The sequence below is a fragment of the Dromiciops gliroides genome, chromosome 3 (assembly GCF_019393635.1).
Source record: "Dromiciops gliroides isolate mDroGli1 chromosome 3, mDroGli1.pri, whole genome shotgun sequence".
NCBI lineage: Eukaryota > Metazoa > Chordata > Mammalia > Microbiotheria > Microbiotheriidae > Dromiciops > Dromiciops gliroides.
In genome coordinates this window covers 446,954,342-446,966,871 of record NC_057863.1, presented here as the reverse complement: position 1 = coordinate 446,966,871, position 12,530 = coordinate 446,954,342, and the positions used below count along the sequence as shown (strand labels likewise).

General features: G+C 39.3%; 1 protein-coding gene across 2 annotated transcripts in view; it reads right to left on the bottom strand.

The window, feature by feature from the left end:
• STK39 (serine/threonine kinase 39) overlaps nt 1–12,530 on the bottom strand; it is a 323,317-nt gene that overhangs the window by 37,844 nt on the left and 272,943 nt on the right. For both annotated transcript variants that reach the window (XM_043998694.1, XM_043998695.1), the window contains exon 16: nt 10,384–10,452. In XM_043998694.1, the coding sequence (XP_043854629.1) occupies nt 10,384–10,452 (69 nt within the window). The remainder of the gene's footprint in view (nt 1–10,383; nt 10,453–12,530) is intronic.

Here is a 12,530-nt window from a genome sequence, read left to right as displayed (position 1 = left end):
AGGTGTCCTACCAACACATATATCCCCTTCTTCAAACCTTTCCTGGGCCTTTCTTTGGCATTCCCCCTCCAATCTTACAGATATTTGTGTACAGTCTATCCATCACATTTCAGGTTCTTTTAAAGAAACGCTTGTGTTGAAATCCACCTCTCTGTATCACCAGGACTTCACACGGTGCTTTGCACATAGAAGGTATTAAAAATGTTTGATGAACAATTGAGCTGAAGGTGGTAGAAGGGAGAAAATCATGGCCTGGCTGGGGTCAAAGCACTTCTCTGGAGATCAGTGTTATGTTAATGAATTTGGAGCCTGAGACCTGGGGCTCCAGCTTGGCATTCCTACTTATTAGCTCTGTGATCTCAAACTAGTCAGTAAAGAAATTCGGTTTCTTCATCTGTAAATGAGGGCAAGGTATCAAATTCCTGTGCTTGAAACAGATTAAACTGGAAGTGGGAGATGTTTAACAAAATAAACAAAAATACAATATGATGCAGGTAATGTTAATTTGTGGCTTTCTGGCTGCAAGGATCCATTTCTATTTGAGTTTGACACCACCACTCTATGGTACCCCTTGACTGTGCCTATGCTTTTAGTAGTCAGAGGTAACAAACAGGAGACCCACACATGTGATCCACAACATTCCCAAGTGTCCCTTGAACCAAATTAAAATGCAATTGGGAAATATATAACAAAATAATAAAAAATAGAATAAAACACTGATAATGTTACATTTTAAAACTGTCAATATGTGGGCCAGCAGGATCCTTAAGTTTGGATTTGTTTCTCCACCCCCACCCCCCATTTGTGCCTGATACCACTGCTTATAGTGATACTAGCTGCATCACCTTGAGCAACTTAATTTACTTCCCTGAATCTCAGTTCAGCGTTATGGTGTGGGAAGTGCTTTATAACAAGCAAAGCATTAAATAAATGTTTGCTATTATTATTATTAACAGTAATAACAATGGTGACCCTTCACTACGTTCTTTTTTTTTTTGCCTAGGGATTACTTTTATTTATTTTTAATAAACATTTTTATTTAAAATTTTCAGTTCCAAATTCTATCCCTCCTTCTTTCCCTCTCCTCTCCCCAAAGCAATAAGCAGATATAGATAGGTTATAAATGTGCAACTGTAAAACATTACCATATTATTCATTTTGTATAAGAAACTCAAAACATGAAAGAGTGAAAAATAGCATCCTTCACTCTGTGTTCAATCAATATCAGTTCTTTCTTTGGAGGTGGACAGTATGCTTCATCATTAGTCCTTTGGGATGTTTTAGATCACTGTATTGCTGAGAATAGCTAAATCATTCACAGCTCTTTACTGAACATTACTGCTGTCACTGCTTCACTATTTTCTTGGGTTTTTGTTTTTGTTTTTTTTCAGGGCAATGGGGATTAAGTGACTTGCCCAGGGTCACACAGCTAGTAAGTGTCAAGTATCTGAGGCTGGATTTGAACTCAGGTCTTCCCAAATCCAGGGCCAGTGCTTTATCCACTGTGCCACCTAGCTGCCCCCTTCACCATGTTCTGATTTAATTATTTTTGGGAAGCGGGGCAATGAGGGTTAAGTGACTTGCCCAGGGTCACACAGCTAGTAAGTGTCAAATGTCTGAGGCCACATTTGAACTCAAATCCTCCCAAATCCAGGGCCAGAGCTTTATCCACTGTACCAACTAGCTGCCCCCTTCATTTTCTTTTCAAGGAAACTGTGCTCTACAGCCCATCAACAAATTGAATAAGACACTTCTCTCTCTCTTTCTCTTTCTCTCTCTCTCTGGGTGAGGCAACTGAGGTTAAGTGACTTGCCCAGGGTCACACAGCTAGTAAGTGTTAAGTTTTTGAGACCGGATTTGAACTCAGGTCCTCCTGAATCCAGGGCCAGTGCTCTATCCACTGCGCTACCTAGCTGCCCCAAGACACTTCATCTCTCATCTCTGTTCCTTTGTACCAACTGTTCCAGATGTATGGGATGCTCTCCCCCCTCCATGTCTCTGGCTCATACAATTTTTCTCTTTCCTCAAGGTGTAGTTTGGGCATCACCTTCAACATCAGAGATTCCTAACTTTTTTGAGTCATGGGCCCCTTTGAAGTCTGGTGAAGACAATGTATCTCTTCTCAAAATAATGTATTTTAAAATACATTAAAACTACATTAAAAAAAAGGAAATCAATGATACTAAATTCTATTAATATCTGTATCTAGAGGGGGCAGCTAGGTGGTGCAGTGGATAAAGCTCTGGCCCTGAATTCAGGAGGACCTGAGTTCAAATCCAGCCTTGGACACTTGACACTTATTAGCTATGTGACCCTGGGCAAGTCAGTTAACCCTCACTGTCCTGAAAAACAACAACAACAACAAAACACACACACTATATCTATATATAAAAAAAGTTGACTGACTCCTGTGTTTGACATGGAGTTTTTCCAAACTGCTCATGCCTACCTCCAAAACCACCTTGTATTTAACTACTGTGTATTTCTATTTATTCTCCTTAGATTCATGCTGGGTAGCCCTCTATTTATTTGTTATCTCCTCCACTAGAATGCTGGGTCCCTGATGATAAGGATAGTCTTCATCTTTGCATCTGTGTACCATATACCTAGCACAATGCCTGGCATGCATTCAGTAGGCCCTTAATAACTACTGGTTAATTTGATTAATAGTAGTAGTAGCAGCAGCAGCAGAAATATCAATTATCATGGTGCTCTAAGAACCACAAAGTATATTCATTCATTATCCTGTTGGAGGCTCACAACATTTAGAATTTCTAAATAAACAACAATGATGAAGTTCATTAGAAAAAATCAGGGTTGGAGCAGACAGGATTCATCATCCCAGAATTCAGAATCAGAGCTCAAGCAGGGAAATCATAGGTGTTATGAGATGCTTTAAAAGAACAATACAGAAGCAACTTCTGGCTTATGACTATAACGGCTCATGTTCTGAAAAAATCCACTCATTCCCCAAACTCTGATGCAGGAGGTACAAACACTAAAAAGACTTTTGCTGCAGGTTTTGACTCTCCTTTCTCATTCAAGGCAATTCTAATTCCCAGCAAAATCTGATTTTAAGTCATTTAACATTTTTTACTCTCACTTAATCCCCGAGTGTTTCTGGTTTTGGTGACAGATGGTAATAATCTCCTTCCTCTATCTCTCATAGTTGACTTCAGTTCACTAATATTCTGTCTTTTGAATGAACTGTTTAATACTTCAAGGATTTCAGTATTCCCTTCCAACACAAAACACAACCCCTCTGTGCATTAGTAGATGGTTTTATGAGCTGCTGAGGCAAAAAAAACCAACCCCCCCCCCAAAACCACTGTTCTCCTGGTGTTCAGAAACCTAGTGATGAGCCTCCATCCCTGGGCTCATTCCCCAACACCTGCAATTTAGGATGACCTGTCTAAGCTTACACTGTACTGATGTAGTTTTTTTGTTTGTTTGTTTGTTTGTTTTGTTTTGTTTTGTTGGTGGGGCAATGAGGGTTAAGTGACTTGCCCAGGGCCACACAGCTAGTAAGTGTCAAGTGTCTGAGGACAGATTTGAACTCAGGTCCTCTTGAATCCAGGGCTGGTGCTTTATCCACTGCACCACCTAGCTGCCCCTTGATGTAGTTTTAAAGAATTCAGGGTCACACACCAAATAAGAAGGCAATGTTGTAGGTCTTTACTGGAGATAACTCAATGGAATTACTGAAAAGAACTCTCCCTAAAGATACTTGCTTTGAGATTTTCCTGTCAAAAAACTGTCTCCTAAAATTTTTAATTTCATAGCATCCTCAACTTATCTACATCTAAAGAATCAGAAATTCATGTTTAAGAATCTTCAAAATTAGCATGATCTTTTGTAGGAGCATAGCTTTCATCCTGGAAGAGACTTAATTCTTCTAGTACAACCCACCATTTTACATGACGAAACAGCACTGAAGGGACTTGTCCAAGGTCACACAGCCATGCAGAAGTGGCAGTGCTGGCCAACAAACTCTGGTCCTCTCACTCCAGAGCCAGGACCTTCCTGCATTAAAGTTTAAAACATTTTTTTCTGGGCACTAACTTTTAATAGCTGACAGTGTATTTTCTCTTATCTGACTATAAGAAACACTTCTGTTAAGTTGTAAATAAGGGAAAATAGAAGCTTGGGGAATGAGAAACAGGACTCTACGGCTGGCATCTTCAGCATAAATGCTTAGAAAAAAAGAAAAAATCCTCAAAGCTACTGCTGGTGCTGCCAGGGAAAATATTCCCAGTTTAACACCAATAAACAGGATACTACAAACTAGTGATGCCTCTTCTCCCAAGGTATCTGCCCTTCCTAATAAATCCCAGGGTGCTCACTTAATATGTGGGCAACTCCTGAGTATAAATCACTGGGCCACATCTTCACTAAATATGAGCATGACTAAAAGTACAACAGCATTCAGGGTCATGCTTATGGGTTTTCCAACATTTGGAAAAATGACATACTTCAACATTAAAGGGCCATAGTGAGTCTCGGTTGGGCAGAGCAGTTCAGGTGATAAGAGTTGTCCTCTAAGTCTCCTCACTAGTAAATAAACATCACAGCATTAACAATTGGGCTGAATATAAGAAGAGGCCTCAAGAGCAGGCTTCACTGCCAAGACAGGCTTCCTCTTCCCCAAGACTTGCACCAGGAAAGTGCGCTGGTATGTCATAAATTTGAGACTGCACACCACACGCTGGGATATTCTTGACTGTTGCCACGGAGGCCACATTACCTAGCCCAAGCATTCTCATGTTCCAGAGTGAACCAGGATTCTGTGTGCTGCATGCCCTGGTGGCGAAGATACTTGGACCATTAAATAAAAATGTCTAAGGTTTCAGTACTTGCCTCAGAGGCTGCCATTCCCTGAACAGCAATACTAGATTGTTTTGTTTGTTTTTTAATTAACAACTATCTCCACTCTTCAGTGTGGTGCAAACTTCTATTAAGAACTCTATGTCATCCCAACCTTAGACACTTACTGTAGACAGACATGTGATACTGGGCAAGTCACCAAAAAAACCTCAAAACAAAACCCCACAAAACCCCCAACCCATTCTATGTACTACCTTCTCCCTTACACACATACACACTTACACATGCACAAGCAGCTTTAAAGCTGCCCTGAAGAGGAAGAAGTTGCACTAGCATGACAGCAAAGCAAAAACAATGTGCTGCTTCCTTTGCAGATATGAGATTCAGAGAAGATGAATACATAAAAACTGCTTCAAAAGACTATGCCAGGCAGTAATTGGGCAGGGAAAAAAAAAGCCCTCCCAACCCACTAAATTTCCTTTCTGACATGCAGTGTGTGAAAGCAGGCAAGGTGTATAAAAGGTTCCATTCCCAAAAAAACAAGGGTTCTCTTCGTATAATTATAATGACCGAGTTTAGCCCCAGAAAAGAGTTGAGAATAGTTATCATTTATATAGCAGTTGAAGATTTACAAAGTGCTCTAGTATTATCTTATTTCCTCACAACAACCCAGGGATGGATGTACTATTATTATCCCAATTTGTACATGCAGAGAGAGAATGAATGACTTGCCCAGGGTCATAATAGCTAGTAAATGTCTGAGGCTGGATTTGAACTCAAGGCTTCCTGACCCCAGAAGTCCATTGTTCTATCCACTGTAGCACCTAGCTGCCTCATGTACCTCCCCTCCCTTCAGCAGACATGGAAAACAATGGCTATGGGGATGCTCTTGGACAAGGCTGTCTTGGTTGGTTTTTCTTATTTTTCTCTTTGCCTTTTAAAGTCTTTGTTACAAGGACTGCTTTGTTCAGTCTGGGGGACAGGAAAATATATTTCAAGTGAATATCGTGTAAAAATGACTGAGACCAGTGATAATGATAAGAACAGCTAGCATTTCTACAGCACCCACTTTATGCTAGGCACTTTACAAATATTACCATCATTGGTCATCAAAAAGAGCCCTGGAAGGTAGGTGCTATCATGATACATGTTCTAACACGTATGAGGGGAAACTGAGGCTGAAACGAAGTTAAGTGACTTGCCCATAGGGTCACATAGGTGGTGTTAAAAATGCAAAATGAGATTGAAAGCCAAACAAAACAAAGGTTTCTTGTAAAACTACATGGGTTTATGAAAGATGCAACAAGGTCTGTGTCTCCCAAAATACCTCATATAGTATACGAAATATATTAGGTTAATGAGTGGGAAGAGCCTGATTAAGAGCCTCCTATTGTTTGAGTTAGTTGCATCCATGCCGACTCACCAAGACCACTGGAATTTTCTTGGCAAAGACAACTGGAGTAGTTTGCTATTTTCTTCTCCAGCTGCATTTGACGAGACACTGTAACTACACACTTTACAGATATTAACTTCCTCATTAATCATCACAAAACCCTGGAAGCTAAGGGGCTAATGTTCTAATACCCACTTACAGTTGAGGAAACTGAGGCAAACAGCTTTGAGTGACTTGCCCAGGGTCACACAGCTTGTAAGTGTCTGAGGCCAGATTTGAACTTAAAATGAGTCTTCCTGACTCCAGGCCAAGCACTCTATGTACTATGGTGCCACCTAGCTACTCAAGCACTGTAGTGGTCAATAAATGCTTATGGCATTTTACAGCTGAATGGATAGACAATCTGAGGTTAGCCCAGAGAGATTTGATGACCTGTCATGTGACAACCAGGATTCTACCTTAGGGCTTTGTTCCCCGCACCTCCCCCCAAACTTCCATGCTCCTTCCCCACAGCACAGTGATGAATAGAACTGCTTTACATGGATATACAAATAACAGCAATAGGCATTTAGTCATTTAGACTTAGTGCACTTAGACTAGGGTACTAGTCCAATGAGCTTAATCAAGGGAATTTTATAGGTCAATACAGGGCCATTGTAAAAAGCAATACCAGCATCTCTTTCTAAAGACACATACAGTTGATAACTGTCAATAAATCAAGCATTGATTAAGTGCCTATTGCATGCCAGGCACTGAGGGATTTCAGGGTTAAAACAGTGATATAACTTTGGAGGGCCCACTGCCAACTGGCCTCACCCACCATTTTTATCTAAAACCTCTCTCCAAGTAACTTTCCTTGCTGACTGCAGCTAAGAGAGAATGAGTTCACTAGGCAAGCCAAGAAACTGTCTCTTGCAAGAGTATTCAAAGATGCTCCACTTGCCACACCTTGCAGCCTGGATTTATTAAAAGAAGCAGGCAGAATTTTATGTTTCATAAGGCTTTTGCAGAACTTGGGATTATTGTTTCCTTTGACACATTAGAGAGAAGCTGTATTTTTGCATGCTTCAGCTGAAAAGGAGAATGCCATCTATCAGCTCCTTTCAATCAGAAAGCAAACCTCTCACGGAAGCCAGGTTACACAAACTGATCTCTCCTATAGCCTTTCCTATTTGGGACTACCAAGGAATTTTAGAGCTTGTATACTGCCATTTCTAAGTCAAGACAGAGGCATATTTTCAAGCCGTTAAATCCTATGTCCCAGGCTTTCCACCATTAAAGGTAAGTTCGAATTCTTTAGCCAAGTTACTCGGGGGCTCACCAATTTTATCATTTCCCAATTATGCAAAGCAAAAAGTCTTCCTAGAAGGCACCTCTAATAAGTACAATGACAGTTGGGTTATTACTCGAGTCTATAAGCACTGCATTTAATTCCTGTTTCTACTCTGTCTTTGCACAAAGGCAATCATTTCATGTCCCTATCAGTCTCCTCCTTCCAATCCAAATTCTGTTTTATGAAGGGCTTGGAAACCAAAGGCTGATTACCCCGAAGCTATGTATTGAAAGATTTTGTGAAACCCTCCATTTGTTACTGTTTCAGTAAAAGTCATAACATTCACTGGTCCGTAGCATATGGTTTTTTTGCCGCTATTGCTTTTTTTTTTTTTCCAGGGCTTTTTCATACCATGATAAAAACTTACTTCAAGAGTTTTGTAAAAAAGAAACCACAGAAATCTGTTGGAATTTTTTTAACTAATTCAAATTATTTGATAAGATACTTGGGGGAAGTCTACCACCTCAAAAACCCATTATTAAACTCCATTTGTTAATAATTATTTTTCTTTTCTGTACAGTCTGACAACAACGCTACCGATTTGAAACTATAACTTGCACTTTGCAGTCTTGCAAGTAATAGATTCTGTAGGCACTGTCTGAGAATCTTGTCTATGGATTTTTTTATTCTTGTGCAATTGAAAAATTACCCTTTTCTTATTCCCAAAGGCAGTGTTGTGGGACATGTGATTCAGTTTCAAAACATAATCTGCTCATCCTTATACTACTTTAATTGCTGATCAGATGGTCAAACCTGATATGCCATCTATTATAATAGAAAACCATGAATAAGCACAGAACATTTCTTGTCATCCCATGAGAGAAGACTGTATCACCATGATAACCCTATTTTAAATACTTAATTCATTTCAGCACCACTACATAAATGAATATATGTAGACACCTGGTTATATTCTCAAATACTGTTTACATGAAAGAATATTACTATTCTAAGAAAATAGTAAAAGAGCAAACAATTTTAGGAGGGGTAGGGAGGATGAACAATTCAGAAATGGAAATGGCTATTTATATATTTTTTTAATATATGGATACACACATATTATTACCTATCCTGTGACAAAGAAGGTAAATTGAATGAACAGAAGTACCTGAAGTGAAATCATGTACCGGAAAGATAAAAATGCTGAACCTTTCCCACTAGTTTCTTATTTCATCATGTATTCCAACTCAAAGCTAGCCAGCTTCAATTCAGATTCTGACACATCTGATCTTCAACAACATTCTTGCCAGGCAGGAGAAAGGTCAATCTTTATTTATTTTTTAAGAATTTGTGTTTAGTATTTAAATCCTAATTCATTTTGTTCCCATCTGAATTCCAGTTGCCTGAGATCTTTCCAGGAGAAAAAAAAAAAACTTAGTGTACACTTAGAGGCCTCTTTTTCTCTCATTTTTCCTGAAACCTGGAGGGTAGTAAGGTTTTTTTTGTTTCTTGTGCATAGATGAAAGTATTTTACCTTTTTCAATGGACCGACAATTTTACTTAACAGTACTCTGAACCAAAGTACAAAGTATTAAACTTTAGTTGAATAGCTCATTTTCTCAGTTCTCACCTAGAAACCAACCAGAAAACAAAAAAGAAACCCACAGGATTCCACAATGTTGGGTAGCAGAACAAAGTGTGACAGATAGTAGTACATTAACTTCTGGAGGGCCCCAAACCATACATTTGCAGAAGGATCAAGTGCATAACCCAATTCGTAGAGTATGTACTCTAGCTCACAAGAATTGGGAGAATAATGTTACCTATTTGAAATAAACTGGAGAAAGCAAACAGTTACTCTATCCTTGCTTTTATGATGTAATTCAGGTCATACTTATGATTCCTCGGATGCCACGTCAACCCCAATTACAACTGTAGAAAAGCGGAGCTCTTCTGTGAGAAATTATTTCATGACATGGTCTCCGGGAAATCACTGAAGTGAATGAGTCAGGTGGAGACCAAACATACATTTACTGCTGCATTGTGCACAAAATGAAACACCCAGCAGCACCGGGAGAAATAAGGTTTCCACATGTAACTTCTTGAGATACCTGAAGGCTCACCCCAGGTAAAGCCTTCTTTGCCTTCTTATACAGAGGATGGAGAACAGACTTTATCCTCATCTTCATGAATCATGGTCATCATTATGAACACATTCACTGTAGCAAGGCTATAATATAGCCCCAAGGGCTAGTGAACCCCACAGCGATAGCAGCCTGTACATTTAAGTCCCCTGTTGATTGTGCTTTTAAAAGTCTTGGCAATTTATGGATGGTTCTTCTGCCTACTCCCTTGATTCCAAGCTGCCGGCCGTCATTCCTTGATGCTGTCTGTGTGCCTGTCTCTCCCTTGCTTTTTTAGTTTGCAGCATCTAAGTCTGTGATGGGCTTGGAAACTGGAAAGGCAACCTTGTTATAATTTTGTTAAAATAAGAGTAAAATAAATGCTCAGGAAGGCTCTGAGGGAGCTCTCTGATGAATAGTGCTTCAGCTGAGCAAATGGACACTGGGACATTTGTTTTTGTGGTGATCTATGTTGCTTACTCCTGGGTTTCTGGCAATTTTGGCAGGTTGAGATGATTGTTTAAGTGACTCCTGGATAAGCAAAATGTTATTGTATGTAAAAACGACCTTCTTATTTGATAGAAACATAAGTAAAACCCATCCCAAGATAGGTTTCTGTCATATACAGAGTAAAAATTCAAGCAGAATTTAAAAGCTTCTACATGAAGTAAAAGTGGAGAATCATTCCCTTATGAAAACATTTTTCTAAGCACTTCTACATTTGGCATATCAACAGACAAAGATAACACGCATACTAAAAAGTGATTTACCTATAACTACATCATGACCATCAACCAGGCCTGCAGAGAACAGCTCCTGAGAAACGCCATCTGCCGTGTCTGTCCCAATGTGAAATGAATATGAATCAGCCATAAAATAAAAATCAGTAATCCAGTGAAATCTAAAAATACATATATTTTCTGATACCAAACTCTACCTACATATGCCCTTTTAATTAAATTCAAAGTCTATTTTAGGAAGAAAATCCAGAGGGGACAACATGATAAATCTTCATCAGCTATAATTAGCACCTTGTCACCTATTCAGTAGATGTCACATGAAATTATTATTTCATTTTTGTGAACCGACTTTTTCTTCTCTGTTGTTTGAATTATTCACTTAAATGCACTTTGATTCAGTTATGTCATAATCGCTCTTGGTGGCACTGCCTCTTCTTTCTTACCAAGGTTTAATACCAGTAATCTTACAATCCAATTCAATCTTTATAGCGAGTGAGTCAAGATTTAAGATAAAGGTCAAATTACTAGTATCTGATATATCATAGACATGACACAAACAACTGATAGACTCCCAAAATTAGCCTTTTTAATTTATTCCTATTAGAAGATACAATGATCATTGTGAGGATAATATTTGACAGTAACAGACTCATACATTTTCTTACAAAAAACAAATGAATGAAATAATTAAGCTTCTGGTGAAGTCTATGGATAGCAACTTTCTTATACAATGGGACTGAATGAATGGCAAGAAGAGAACACAGGTGACAGAGCCTTAATAAACATTATATTACTGGAGATTCAAAGTTGCCCAAACTAGAATCTTGAAACCGTTAAATATAATTCACTTCAGTAAAAATGAATTAAGTATCTCCTACTGAGCTCTTCTTGGAGTTGCTTAGGTTGGGAGGGAGGAGAAAGAGGAAGAAGGAAGGGTAAAATTTAGGACTGGCAAATGAGAAAACACATTTTACTAAGGCATAGCAATCAATCAACATTTATTAAGTGCTTACTATGTGCCAGGCACTGTGCTAAGTGCTGGAGCAGCGACTTCTCTGCAACTTAAGAGTCTTAGGGATCTAGGGCACTGAGACATGAAGGGGACTTGCCCAGAAGGGGGGCCTTGAACCCAGGTCTCCCGACTGTAAGATTGGCTCTCCATCCCCTTTGCTATACGGCTTCTCAGAGGAGATAGAAAGTTTAGATAAGAACGACCCCTGCCTTCATGGAGTAGTTAAATCTAAAACCATGAGAATGAGGTAACACCTCTGGGCTCAGAAGGCTCTGGTTATATACCCCAACCTAGTCTCTATGCACTGAGTATTTTCCCCTGCATCCAGAGCTACGACTAACTACATGGAAGAATACCATAGCAGCCCAGAGAGAACTGGTGGGGAGGCTGCAATGTAAACATCTTCCCATACCCTAGAGATAGGGGCAGGTGGCAGGATAACAGAGCTAGTTGTTGTCATCTCCGCCAAAGCAGCCCAACCACAGCCTTGCCACCATCCCTCTGTGATGCCACTGCATGCATGCATGTGTTTGTGTGGGGAAAGGGCAGAGGAGAGTTTTGCTGGGCATTACAGGGTCAGCAAGGGCATTCTTCACACTTTAAAACTTGTCTGCCCACCCTAACACCTCTATCCCAACCACAGCCCAATTTTCACATAGCAGTTTAAAAAAAAAAAAAAAAAGCAAAGTAGGCTCAATATGTATTTCCTCTATCTTTCACTTGCAAAACTGAGTAACTGTCACCTGTCTTTTTGTTAATTGTCTTTCTTGAAATGAATGTAGATAGAATAGAACAAAGGTTCTTAATCTGGGGTCTGTGAATTTGTTTTGTTTATGATATTTTTGATAGTCATATTTCAATGTAATTGATTTCTTTGGCAATCTTTATATTTTATTTTATGCATTTAAAAACGTTCCAAGATGAGGTCCATAGGCTTCACCAGTATGCCAAAAGGCTCCATGACACCCCTAAAATTAATAAACTCTGGACTAGAACCTTGCTAGAGGAGGTCTATCTTTATTTTTTTTTTTCCTTAATGGATGAGAAGTTTGGTTTACTTTCTTATAATTCCAGTGACATGACATGACCTATATGAGTCCGGTTCATCAGCCTCCCTAAAGAGGGTTTAAAATTGGGAGTAAAACCTAAGAATAACATATTTACT